At 32.3% G+C, this 14,916-nt stretch overlaps 1 protein-coding gene across 1 annotated transcript in view; it reads right to left on the bottom strand.

The window, feature by feature from the left end:
* LOC123556284 (glutamate receptor 2-like) overlaps nt 1-7,784 on the bottom strand; it is a 208,268-nt gene extending 200,484 nt beyond the window's left edge. Inside the window, exon 1 of the mRNA XM_053542511.1 lies at nt 7,109-7,784. Within this exon, the coding sequence (XP_053398486.1) occupies nt 7,109-7,187 (79 nt within the window). The 5' untranslated portion in view covers nt 7,188-7,784. The remainder of the gene's footprint in view (nt 1-7,108) is intronic.
* Nucleotides 7,785-14,916: the final 7,132 nt, after the last annotated feature.

The following is a 14,916-nucleotide window of genomic DNA, read 5'->3' as shown; positions in this document are numbered from 1 at the left end:
GAAAATACCCGAAAAATCCTTTGAAACCCTCATGTAAAAAAGCATCGAAAAGGGACTCGTTTTAAAAATTGTTTGTTATCAGAGTATGAAAAATGCGTACACATCAGGACCCCCTAGCCCAGCTTGCACGGGAAACTTTTTTATTAAAATTTTAAAAAATTAACAACGCTGAATCCCAAAAAACGGAGGTCTTTTTTTTTCATAGCCCATTGTGTTAAAGGCGTGCGTGATAGTTGATAAAATCTGTAAAAGTTTCCCTTGGGAAACATAAAATGCAACCAAGCAAAGTAAACAAATTTGGTTTTTTCTGAGTCTTCATTGTTTAGATTAATGAAAAGTGCAAAAAATTTCCCTTTTTTTACAACGTCTTTAAATTTACAAAACATAAATTTTAACAAACAATGCAAGAATATTGAAAACGTTTTTTTATAAACAATTTTGTCTGGGGGACGTAAGGGGAATAATTCAAATTATGCATCAAAAAAAAATTGAAAAGAGTTTAAAACGTCAAAACTTGCATGCAATAATTGTTTGTTGTCTTTATAGTTTTCCATTTTTGTTACATATATAACGAAGTGTCCAAAGGCTCAATGTATTTTTTTCGGGAATTTTATGAAGACATTTTCAGAATTTTCTAAAACGGAAGATTTTTTAATTTCTTTTTTATACTTGATCTACTTCAGTATTTTTCTCTAATTTTAATCGACATTTGGGAAATTTTATTCGAACGAAAAAATGAACAAATTTTTAGTTACATTCCCAAAAATTTAATTATTCAGATTGTTCTTAAATTTACTTTTGTACATAAAAATTTTTTAAAATTTACCAAAAAAGTCGGGGTTTTTAAATTAACTGTTTGTTGTTTTTTTTTTAAATTTTTATATCTGAAAAAATTTTTTGCTTATTTTGTAGTAAAAAATTTTAAATGTGTTTCCGCAAAAATCAAAAATATGATTTAAATTATGCTATAAAATCATACATTTGTAAAAAGGGCAACCAATACTACATTTTCAATACTTTTCCCCTTTCTTCATGTTGACAGGATCTTGTTTTTTCATTGTATTTGCCTTTTTTTATAGATACAAACCCTTTTTTTTTTTTTGGCCTGTTGAAAAAATTTATTCCCTTAATAAATTGTGAATACCCCTCCCCAAATTCAGTCAAAAATTAACCCTGAAAGGGGGTCGTAAATTGCAGACCGTCAACTGCGTACGGTTTCGCAGTAACAAATCCCCGAATGCACTTAAATTAATTTTTTTTGTAATGTTGTTTTGAAAAGATAAAACCAAAATCTTAAAAACTTTTAAGCAGATACGTTGCAACAAGGTATTTAAATTTAAAAAAGATCTCCGTTTTAATGGAAATGATTGGAATAAAAAAAATATTTGGTGAAGTTAAATTCCATTTTATTATGACAAAGTAACGTATTCATATTGTTAAAAACAAAGAGTATAAATAATTATCCGGTACGACACTGAAATTTTTTGAGATGCTCTGATTTTCTTTAGTGCCCCCACCTAACTAAGAGGTTATGGTTTTTAAGGGATGTTTAAAAAACCAAAAAGTCTATTCGCGAAGAGCTAGGGTAAATTTTGCCGGACAAGATTTACTAAAGGATTTTTCTTTTTTGTCCCCCCGATCACACCTCTTGTTTGTACTAGTGATGATGAATTTGTCGGCCCCCAGTGCTGCCTTTGCGCATAAAGCCCCTTTGAAGTGTTTTAAAAATAAACTGGTATATAAAATATTTTCATTGGGGCGCATGTTTTGTCTATCAAAGAAAAAATTATAAAAAAAAACCGTAAATTTTAAATTTTGATTACAAAAATAGAAAGTAAATCAAAAATTAGATGAGATTTTTTTGAAACATTTTTGGATTATGACAGAAATTTTAGAAAATTTAAAACATAAAATTTCCCCAAAAAAAAGGGGTTACCAAATTTTTACATGGGCCCCCTGTCCTGCGCAATTTCACAACTACTTTTTTTCGAGCCCCCCCTCCCCGGGGCCCAGATAAAATTTTCGTATAAAGAGCGCTAAGAAAAAAGGCAAGTTTAGGAAAAGGGTGTGCTTCTATACTTGACTACTTTACTAAAATTTAAAAAGCCCCCCATACGGGTGACGGTGGGCCCCCAAAAAAAAAGTAAAATACCACTCACGACAGTACGTAACGATAAAATTTCAGAAAGACCCGCCTTTTCGCGCGAGCTTTAAACAGGACTCTTTTCAACTTCGGCACACCCCGAGGCAAATTTCATTTTTCGGGCGGACTACAATTGCTTGAAACAACCATAGCAGCGACACAGGTTGAATTTTTCCAGTCCCAAAAAAGTTTTTAAAAATTATTAACGGAATGAAATTCCTATGGCAAAGGGATGCCAAGATTAGCCAGTTCCCATACTGAGTTTTATTTTTTTTTTCTTTTTTGTAAAATAATTGATTTTTAATCCCCTAGGTTTTCAAATGTGATTAAAATGGAATAGAAAAACCTACAGAATGTAATGTTTAAACGAATTTAATAGAGTTTTTAGAATCAAAATTTGTACAAACTCGCAAGTATTTCCTGCAAAAGTTACAATTACAAACAAATTCAAGCATTTATCAATATTTAAGATTAAATTATAATAGTAATACGTATATGTTCTACATTGTCTTTATTGTTTTATGTTTTTAATATGTTAATTGTTATATATTTTTTACAGGAAAGCAAACATCAGATCGCTCTGTTCAAATAGATTTATTAATGATCTTATTGTGATGTCTCTTATCTCAGCAAGAATACAAAATAGTTCTTCCGATGTAAATAAACAGTTCTAACAGCCTAGCAGCCTCTGTCTGGTGAAAATAATAAATAGGCAAATATTTCGTATATGAATGAGAACAACAAGTTCTCTATAAAAAAAAAAGATCAAATTAAAATTGACAACAAATTTCACATTGTGCATGTTATACGTGTTCTTTTGAGAGATTATACCAACATGAAGTTTTCATGTTTAGGGACTTCATTGAAAATGGATGGAATCGAGTGTAACATCTCAAATCAATTGTGCAACTAATGTAAATTAATCATACGCACTGCTCTTCTTAAACAAATAATTCAGGAAAATCATCCATTACTATATGTTGTAAGTATAGTAAAGGGTTTTCGCTACAACAGCAGCTTTAGGCAGTACTCATTATATCAAGATAATAAGAACATTTCAGATTCACACTTAGAAACGTTGCTGTATGCAAATACTTTTGCCACTTTGCAATTACCCAGGTGTCTCCAGCTTAGAAAAAAAACAGTTAAACGTCAAACATGTATAAGAATAAAACATGTTTTCATGTCAACCGTAAGATTCATTACAGTTAATCATATGGCAAACTCTTTTATTGTCTCTGATATCTATACCTGTTATTTTGTGTTGTTTTTAAATATTATGAACATACTGAAACTGAAACTGCTTTATTTGATTAAACGCCTAATTTTACACATAGTATATTCACTGGCGTTGTACATTAAATTAAAAAAGAAAAATCATGATAAATTATATACATAATGGTATCTGTGTATATTTAGAGAAAACGAAATATTAATATCGTCTTGAAATAGTTTTTAAATAAATCAAGAAACAACATCTATTTCTTATGGTGAGGAGAATAATATCAATTCCCTTTGAGTAAATTCGTCTGAAACGAGCGGAGTAATGATTCAACAACAAGAACAATTAGGTTTTATGAAATATCAAAACTCAAGTGGAATGTAACAATGATTATTTTAAAATTTACATGAACGCTGAGATGTTGCTGTAGTTTTTACTTTTACTGGTGGGACACAACCTGAAATATAGCTTCTGGCAGGCAATGTATCGATACGAATATCTATTGTTTTTAAACTAGGAACTTTACACGACTTGCTTGTATGACTTATTTTTTTTTAAAACAATTCCTGCCTGCTTGTGACTTAATTTTGTAAAATCTTGCTTGTATGACTAAATTTCTGTACAAACTTCTGTTTGTTTGCGTGACTGTAAATTCATACCTTATATTCATCTAAGCTCAAACCAAGAAAAAACATGATAATATGTATCTTTGACACTCTGATTAGACATTTCATGATAAAGATATTTTAAAGTAAAAAACTCTTAAAGAAAATACTTGTTATGAAAGAATGATTTCACCTGAATATTCAACCACAGATTAAAATTAAAGAATTTGTCTTCGGTGAAATTGGCAGTCGGAACTATAATTATCACGGAAGTTTTACAGGATTAAAAGTGTGCACCTGCAGATTTGACATTGGATTCAATCATTAAGAACAAAATTGTTGCTTTTGCCGATGACATAAAGACATTTTTTAGTTTAAAAAGTATTTATAATAAAACAGCCGCCGTTAACGAGTTTAATTTTCAAAAAGGTACTCGTGGAGTTTGTAAGTACTTGCGAGTTTCAGTCTTGATCTTACCTGTAAAGGCAAAATGATAGAGCCAACAAAAATTACTAAAACTCACAAATGATCTTCATTTATACAAGCATGACAATTAATTTCAACCTTAGATGTTGAAGACATACATAATTTTAGCAGATTCAAGACATTCAGTCAGTACGTATATACATTAGAAAATAATTAATGTTTTTTATAAAATTTTAGTGATTATCAGTAAATACACCACTTGCATGGCCTGTTATACTGCAGAGAGGTACAGTAACTGCTGGAAACGTGTCTTTGAAATAGTTAAAATAAATATAGAAATTATAAGAATATCCCACTTGCTGCAAGAAAATGCGCCCACCTCTCAAAAAGTCAAAACTGAATAACAAACGTTCGCTCGCTATACCAAGCTTCTTTATTTTTTCGAAAAGAATTGTTTCAAAAGAACTGTTAATCAGTGTTGACTGGTCTTAGTTACGTTAACTATTTCTGTTTATCTGGTACACCGTGATCCAGTCTGTCCTTTTGAGGAAAAGTAAGTAGGTTAGCAGAGGTGAGAACATATTGTCAAATAACGGAAGCCCTCATTATGCCAGTACTACTTATTTACGTGTCTACGAAGGGCATATTAGTCTATGAAGATCGATATAAAATCTCTACGTACTTCTGCAATTGTATTGAGAAAAATATCCAGAGGGAGCCAGACATAGGGTTAAAAGGTCAATCCGAAATCCTACATTTTCAGGAGGCCTTCGCCAATATATGTCAATTAATTATTTAACAGAAAATGCAGCAATACTTTATGTGTTATATCAGGACAACATTGTACGAAACTTCTTTGTACATTATTCGGTCTGAGTGACAATCTGGGCATCCAGAAAGAGAAAACAAAATGTTAACTACATGAGACATGTCTACTTAATATTTTCAGTGTTATTCATCTGATTTTGAATGCAAACAAAAATGTGTTTCTAATCGTCTGCCAAATATGCGAAACAGACTTGGCTGCCTTAATCAGCGAGCCAGTATTAGGGAAACTATCATGACGGCAGTTGCTTATGACATAGATATAGCTATAGCTTGTTTGCTAGTTTTTCTCTTCTGTTCCTAATTCTATAGAATGATGTACCAAGCTACTGACCATTTATTTTACTTACATGCGAACTGAAATACTCTTTATCTTCTTCTGTCATAGTAGAAGACATTGCTTTATCATATCACTTTAACGTCGAAGTCAAATAATTTATTCATATGTACGTATGATTTATTTTGAATTTATATCGCTATTGAGAGATATATTTCCTTTGTACAACTACATGAGCCCAGTCAAATACTAAAATATATTCAAATGCATGTTCATGTTACTATTACCGCAACAAGCAGCTTTGATAATAGCGTCGACTCTTGACAAATAGTAAAAAACTTTACAAAATGAACAGGGTAGTAGAAAATACACCATTTGACATTACCTACTTATCTTTCTGGGGCTCTACAAATAAATAAGCAAAGAAGTGCGTGTGACTATGGCCAAAGCAGACCCCACTAAATGCATAAAAACTGTTATTATAATAATTAAGTGCCTTTAAATATATGCAGCTATGTAAGAAACTTTGTTTTTAATAAAAGAATCAAACGTTTGTTTGTTTGTTGTTGTTTTTTTGTTGTTGATTTTTTTCGTGTTTTTTTTTTGTTTGTTTGTATTTTTTTTGTTGTTGTTTTTTTTCGGGTTTTTTCTGCTGTTGTTGTTTTTGGAGCAGATTTTCGACTAAAGGTTTATTTATGTACAAACGTGTAAATACATATCATTCCTGGTTGAAACAATTAACATGCAAAGGTGGTTTGGTTGCAAATAAAACATTCAGCATTGTTCGACACAGTTAACAGGAGTACTTATAACGACAGTTTATGTCGAATTTTACGTTGGTCATCTTCCTTTAGAAAAAAACAATTGCCGATTGTTTGTTATTTTTCATTTTTCTAAGATGCCAATGCCTGCCAATACCAAGTTGTTATATGCTGTAATTGAGAAAAAAGGGCATAGTTCCAAACGGTATCTTTTTGTCACTAAGTAATACATTGCTGACAAGTATTTTGTACAACAGAAACTGACCATTATCTGAAATAAACGATGTGTCAGCAAGGTACGCCATACAAATGTCAAATCGAATGTTGCCAATGTTTTCCAGCTATATATTATTTCTGACCGAAACAAATTAAATTTCATTACTGAAGTTTAATCATTTGCTTATATGAACAAGCAAGCCTCTATAAGATAGCATAAAAAATTGTCTTCAGTAAGTTTGTGAAAAACGGAAGAACAGTACCATTATACATTTACTGACAGTAGTCAAAAATCTTTTGACTGTTGACCAGAAAGCAGTTCAACATGTGTTTTATTAAGAAATTTCAGAAAATGATTTTCAGAGTTATCTGTTTTGAATTTTTTACTTACTAATCTAGTAAACACGTGTTCAATATAGGCGGTAATATAGCACAAACTATGGAATGAGTCATGTAATAATATATTCTATATGTGTTAATTACATGTCTGGTAATTTCCTTCATCATTAGCCTTATTTCAATTAAAGGACCGAGTTGCATACTGAAATTGCTCTTTTATTGTATTGTCATTATTATATGCATATCTCTATCTACGTCTGTTAAGGAAAGGTATCACGGAAAAATAGGACTTACCGACTGGTATTCTTCCTTGATATGGTTCAGACATAGACCAGCAAATCACAAACACCACAAGCGTTAACACACACTTCATTGTATTTTTTACTAATCCTTAAAACACAAAATGAAAAAAACTACACTTGAGTGGTAACGTTCCATGCATTTCTTGGAAAATCGTAATTTACACAGTGCTTGTGTGACATCAAAACAGTGAACTAATGATAATTTAGTACAATTCCAGCAATATTAGAGACATTTTATGGGAAAACTCCCGACAATAAAACCAAACATCTTACTGCGCAGACAAGTTCAATATTGTATTAAATCTCTTATAAGTCCCGTGCTTCTCTATCTGCAATTTAGATTCCAAATTTATCGTATCAAAAGATAAAGGTATGTATCCATGAATTTATGAATATATGTTTTTGCAAGATGATAGAAGTTATAGTATTCAACAGGCTGGCGACGTTATACTTTTATCAATAACCACTTTTAATTCCAACCTCTGCTCTGTCTTTATTGAGCCAGTCAATTCTCAACTGATTGTCCACGAACCGACAGCCGTTAAGTGTTAAATTAATAAGCGGCAAATCAGGCCGCAATGTCAGGCGCAATCGAAATTGCCTTTAGCCGACAGCAAACCTGATCATGTCACTGATAAGTCAGAGAGTGAGAAGACAGACAAGGGAGTAATATGCTCTCGCAACAGTTTTCACTTCGTCAACGTTGGGGAGGTTTTCTAAAAATTCAGGAATCAATACAAATTTAGTTGTCTCGATGCGCCACAGTGTGAGAACTCATTCACGGAAAATATCACTCAAGCAGAATCGGTTATTTAGATTGTGCCATTTATTATAGAAGATTCGGCTCTAATTTGACATAAAACGTCAATATTGGAGGAAACCAGTGAATTGTATTCAAATCAGCATTACGAAGAAATCTGGCGATAATTGCGAAAATGGAATGATTCGTGAAATCGAGCTCCGTCAAATTACCACTAATGGAACTAAAATTCATTTGTTGAAAATGTCACGTAGAAAGAAAATATTTGTTGCTGCTTTTGTCAGGATCATTGTTATTTTATAAAATGCCATAATTTTCATTAGTATCAATATGCGAATATTCAGTTATTCAGCTACATTATACGTAAAATACTGTCTATATGAAAAATAACCTCTCTTTCAAAAAGGAAATATATTTAATAGGCATAGCATTTAAAACTCGATTGTTTTAAATTTCGGTAATGGCGCAATTTTATTTGTGGCTGTTTTTTTATTTTGTGTGAAACGTGATGCCGTTCTACGCATCAAAGTATCTTCTTGAAGAATTTATTAACTATCAAAATTAATATTTGTTAAGAATTTATTAACTATCAAAATTAATTAACTATCAAAATTAATATTTGTTAAGAATTTATTAACTATCACAGCGGTAGTTTTAAATGCCAGGCAGCTGCTAATTAAGTAAATTTAAATACAATTATAAACCACATTAACACCGACCTCTTTAAAATTTTATCTAACAGTCAAGTATGAAATATCTTACTTTAAAAACAAATTGAGAGCTAAAAGCAGTTTTCAAAAATAATTGAAAACGCACAAGCATTTTTATTACGTCTGTAGCTGAAGGACACAAACGTTGTTGGAGTTCACGCTGGAAAAAAATGAACACTGATTCTGAACAAATGTTCCTAGCAATGAATTAATATGATACTTTGTAGAGCAGAAAAATATTACTTGTAATGTCATGTTACCAATAATTATTTAACAGCCAGACAGTAAACAAATTAGTGACAAAAGATGCACTTCAGTGATTAGAAACTTTATCATAACACGAAGACGTAATAATGCTGATTCGAAATTAGTTGCGTTCAATTCATACAAGAACGGTCCGTTTATGTACGTAGTTCAAATGTGTTGACCCAAATATAAGGTATTCTTGCATAAAAACTACTTTTTTCACTGGATCCGCCCATGTATAAACGGGAAAGAAAATCGTGTGCAAACAAGGCAATTCACGTGCTGTTAATACATGATTTTTATTTTTGAAATGCTTTGCCAGGGACGTATGTATGTATTTCTGCGAAGACTGATATTTGGCATCTGCATCTTGTTTCTTCCATAATAACCTCTTCTTGTAGCATTGTAGACACAATGTAATCCATAGTATGTTTAGCTGTATCAGTTTCCAACCCCAAACGTACTGTCCCCATCAATGTACGCTCTAGCTTCTCTTAGAGTTTACTCCCTTTACAAAGCGTCTGTTCAGTTATTGTAAGTAACTGTGAATAAATAAGTATCGCGTGTAACTTGTGCTATTGCCCGATTTTAGGTATTATATTAATGATTTTTGTTAGTATTAGTCGGTTTGTTAATACCTGATTGTTCGCAGAAATCATATAAATAAACCTCGAAAGCTAGTCACTAGCTTCGTACTCATCCGTACTCTGTTCGTACTCAAAATACTAAATGTAAAGTTGTTATTCTTAAAATAATTGTGTTCCTGTTTATCAAATTGTTTAGTTATATGCAAAATTATGTCTAATGTAACGTTTGTAATAACTAAAAAATAAAAATAAGATGCTCAAAAACCTTCAAATCACGCTTTTAATAGTGTTGTTGTTATGTGTGCCCCGGTTATGGATATTTAAAACATATTTACCGTTTCAAAGAACAACAAGAATGGTAAATAAAATATGTACCGGAATCGTCAAGTCATCACATATGAAAACAATGCATTTAGCCGTCATGTAATGTTTATTTTATGCAAGAATAGCGACAATACACGTTTGTTTTGTGTATTAACGCCTGCAGAAGCCCTTGGGATATGTTTGTGACCCCAACCTTCGGTCTCGGTCACAAATAATCCCGCGGGCTTCTGCAGACGTTAATACACAAAAACGTGTATTATCCCTACATTCGCTATGACATTTGAAACGAACAGCTCTCTTGGGTGAGGAAAATGCAAGCACAATCAGCGTCTGCAATCTCTAAATTCTTTGCTGCAAGTCAGGCTGTTTTTTCTGAATAATTTAGTATCTATGAATACTAAATGTGTGCAGCAACATCTAAATGTCATCCAGGAAACGTTCTACTGAGAAGTAATTTACGTCAAATAGCTTGATATGCAAATAGCTTATTAAAAGTAATGTCATGTAAATATTTTGTCGTCTTGAGGTTACGAAAAAGCAGACTAATGTGTATACATCACTTGGTAAACTAGAACGTATTATTTGTTTGATAAAACCGGATATAAAATGAGCTCAGTTAACCCTTAGGACTTACCTTTTTGTGTCTTATTTTATTATATATGCACAGTTGTTCTTAGACTTTTATATAAAGGGGCCTCCGTAACCGAATTGTTAAGAGCACCGACTTATTTATTGCTTGCCACTGTATAATTTTTTCTAGCAGCCTTATAGAAGCCCGATGGTTCCACCCAGGTTTCCGTCCGTGATGACATACGAGTAAGGCCAGAAATGACCTCTGGTGTCTCCATAAAAAGTTGGAAAATATAATTAAACTTTGAACCGGAACTTAAGCACTATCGAGTATAACGAAGTCCTAAACATCCCTTATTCTATATCAGATTCCGCTTCACGTGAATATCTTCCATAACATAATGATGGTTGAAGCTACTGGAAGACTTCTGAAATACCAAACAATACACCAAATAAATGATCTCATCCAAAACAATCCCGAGAGAATTTTATAACATATCGCTTTATACGATTAGTCTATAACCATAAGAAATAAATCAAACTTTATGGGTAATATTTGGTGCATGCAATTTAAAGTTGATTGACTAAACTAAATTAAGAAAGCGAAAAAATAGTTCTTGGACATCATTATTTGATTATTTTAGATACTGAGAAATGATACCAGGATTGAAAGTGTCTTTCTTTAGGAAATAAATATCCTTAACTCGAAAATAGATCTTTTTCTTTCCTATTCTATGGCTAAAACACAATTATTTTATAAATTGCATCTATGTATTAATTGGAACCAGTGTGTGTTATTACAGTAATAAACATTTATAACTAAGAATAGTGTTTTGGTTTTTGCACTTTTGTGTGGTAAAATTGGTTCTACGAATTGTGAATACATAATAACAAATTTTGCTTTAGAGACAGATATTTTTTTTCAAGAGCGCATCATATTCACAGGAAATGCAAATAGTATGTATATAAGGTAGACATTTTCAGTTATTAACACATATTTAGAATATTCTATTTACACATGTTTGCAATTTCACACGTGCATTTATACTGAAAGCGATATAGCAAAAATATATAACTTATAGGCATTCCATATTGGCTTTGCACATAATCTGTCTTTTAACATCTTCAGTACATATGTTCACAACAATTATGACAAATGATAGATTGATTAGTATATATTTTTTTAAGTGATACCCTCTTTCAATCTTGAATATTAAATGTTGGAAACCCCGACAATACTTCAATAACTTTTTCTTTGTAGTTTAATGTCAGAAAATAAAATGAACACTATTAGTTAGGACAAGGATTTGTTGTCATGAACCATTTTGTTGTTGGTGAATATTAGGTCGGTTGAACGGTAACATGGCTAAAATTGTAAAATATTAATAGGACCAAAACTTACTTGCAAATTGTAGGTATGAATATATTAAAAAAAAATACAAATTTATAAACGAGTTAGAATTTTTCATAAATCTTTATCACGGTAGTAAATCATACGAAATAATAGAATTTTTTTCTGGGGGTTAAACTGTTACACCAGCTATGTAATTTAATACGAAAAAATGGTTGAATCAGTTTAAGATACTTTCTTTCATGTATAGCTGTCACATTGGAAGAGAACCTATGTATTTAACAAAAATTCTTACAGGGTATGTTCCTAGTACACAAGGTTTGAGATCGTCAGAAAATTGAGTGTCGTTATGTTGTTCCAAAACTGTGGGATGAACTTGTATCTACTTGTAGCAGTGAGCACCATACCATCTCTTATAGTGCATCACGTCGAAGATACCCGACATGATACTAGTAATCCATCCAGTCACATTATGCTGACACCGGGCTGACTAGCCCTAGAACTATCGTTTTAATGCTGAGCGCCAAGCGAGGAAGTTACCAGTACCATATATACAATGTAACACGTCTTTGGTATGACGCGGCCCGGGAGTGAACCCACGACCTCCCGCACTTCAAGTGGACGTTCTACCTCAAGTTTTTCGAGGTGGTGCTTGTTTCTGTTGTTTTGTAACATATAATTAAACATCAACCCTTTGAATTAATCTTTGATAAAATACACGACCTAAGTCTTTAGATTTATAAATACATTTAGTACAGTGTAACATATGTAATGTTTTTGTATATTATGAGATAAACTTATTATAGTGAATTGTGTATACGTACATAATAATGACAGCATATATTCAATGAATTTGAGAACATACTAAGCCATCATATTAACAGTGTAAATTTGTAATGCAAATCTACACAAAATGAAAAAATATAGCTCTTTCTAAAGCACTTACGAGAATCCATTAAATACCACTATATTTCAGTCCAAATTATCATATTTCACAAATAAGGCATAATAGCCATACAGAAGTAATAATTGCATATTAAACATAAAAGACAATATTGCTGCATTCTGTAATTTTTAAGTAAAAGTCCGCTAATCAAACTACTTATGTTGGTTTACGTTTTACGAAGTTATTTTGAACAGAATATGTTTATCACTTTAAATGGCAATCTATTTATGACACATGTTTAAGATCAAATGCGCTTGTATTGTACTAGCAATTTCACATAACAAGATTCCGATATAACAAAAGGCAAAGAAAAGAAAGTGGCATGTTTCTTCTTACCAGACAATAATTATAAATGGATCTACATTATGAAACACTTACAAGTCACTGGATAAATAATTTACTATTTCTGATATAATGAGCCTTATTGACAAACTTTGCCCATTATCTTGGGTGACCTTGTACTATGTAGGCTAGTTTATGACTATTTGCCTTAGGACACCGGGCACATTTTTATGCAATCTCGCCAGGCATATGTATGTTTCTGACAACACAGAAAATGACGTTCAGCTATTTCCGGAAGTATAGAAAATTAAAGTAGACATGCTAAACTTGAAAACTAAAGTCATTTTTGCATTGGCCGATAGTCAGGGGTCATGCGCATGGGTCACCCCGTCAAAATGTTTGCGAGTGAACTTTCTTTTTGCTAATGGGGAGTCAATTTTCAGCATTTTCTAAGGATTTGAAAATACCTGGGCTTTAGAACGACATGTCAACTTTTCATCTACGAAAACATATTTGAACTCGGAATAAACACGAATCCAACAGGGGTCCGTAACAGAGCAAAGGTACATAGAGATTTTTGAAACTTCGTCAAATCGCTCAAAAAGCCCTTTTTTGATGTTGTATGAAAGTGTTATTATATGCTTTGGATGTAAGATATTTCCATACATGAGAGCTGCAGACCTAGACATTTCAGAAATATTTTCAAAATGAATTTCGGGAAATAAATGTTAATTCTACGGAAGCCTGAAAGGACTGTGTTGATAGATGCGCAGTTTTTATGCAGAGTATGTTAACTCTGAACAAAGCAAAGTCTTGCTAACAATTCTCTTAATTGCACTGTCTTTTAATTGCAACAAAATTGACATTTTGACCACATGCTCAATCGTATAAATAAATATACAAATTGTGCAGTGGGACACTTTTGTATTCCTTTGGTTTACCTGTAGTGCATCTAGGCTATATTACTTCTTTCTCTTCAACATGTTTTAATGTAATGTACCATTTATAGCAACTTTTCTTGCGGAAATTTAAGAAATAGAATCCCATGCCTTTTATATTTATATAAAGACTGTGAGACTGGAAATACTTTATTATCGGCCATGCATGCTCTATCATCATTATCTCATTTCTGTAGTACAAGGTCTTGTTATTTCAGTTTTAATGAACCTGGGATAATTTTCTAATTTGTCTTATGCACGCTTCTTCGTCTCATAATTGCATGTGGAAATTTGATATTAAATCATTTATAGACATGCTTTTAAAATCAATAGATTTTATCTTCAGGAAGTTGCCTTCAGGAACTGATATCGTGAATGTACTTCAAGACTACTCGTACTTAACGTCGGCGACAATTTGAACTATGTTTGAGATACAAAAATATATCTGAAACTACGAATACGTGAATCGAACAGAGTCCAGCCAGTGGCTGATGTGAAATAGAACGGGCAAGACACACAGTCAGGTAATCTCACTCGAAAGTTCAGACGAACTAAGAAGCGATAACATTAATGCCTTGCACTCATTTATGTCTGTAAATATTTCACCTGGGGTCTTCCTCCACCAAGCTGGAAAGCCGCCATATGACATATAATTGTGTCGGTGCGACGTTAAACAAAAAATGTAAATATTCCATTGTCGTTGAAATGTTTTCAGTAGTTTTTACATATGATATAACATCAAAGCGCCTTCACTTCATGGAATATAGTAAAATAGAAAAAGTGGAAACTCTACAGGTCGTTCAACACGACGAAAAAGAAAGTGCTGCAGGCTCGGTTTGATTGGGCCTGTTCATGGACGGTAATATAAATGCATGCTACCATCCACGCCATCTGGCCCCGTGTGAACTGAACATTAACCCATGTTACAATTACAAAAACAATTTAGAGACATCCGCAGACGTGACATACGGCGGTGCACATGGAACCTTCAATGATACACTTGTGTGTAATTCCATGAAAAGCGGCGTATGGTCCTCAACTGTTAAACCATATTTTAACAGACTATTTAGTAACAGTTCATATTCA

The sequence above is a fragment of the Mercenaria mercenaria genome, chromosome 5 (assembly GCF_021730395.1).
Source record: "Mercenaria mercenaria strain notata chromosome 5, MADL_Memer_1, whole genome shotgun sequence".
NCBI lineage: Eukaryota > Metazoa > Mollusca > Bivalvia > Venerida > Veneridae > Mercenaria > Mercenaria mercenaria.
The sequence above is the reverse complement of the archived record's forward strand: the minus strand, read 5'-3'. Positions and strand labels throughout refer to the sequence as shown.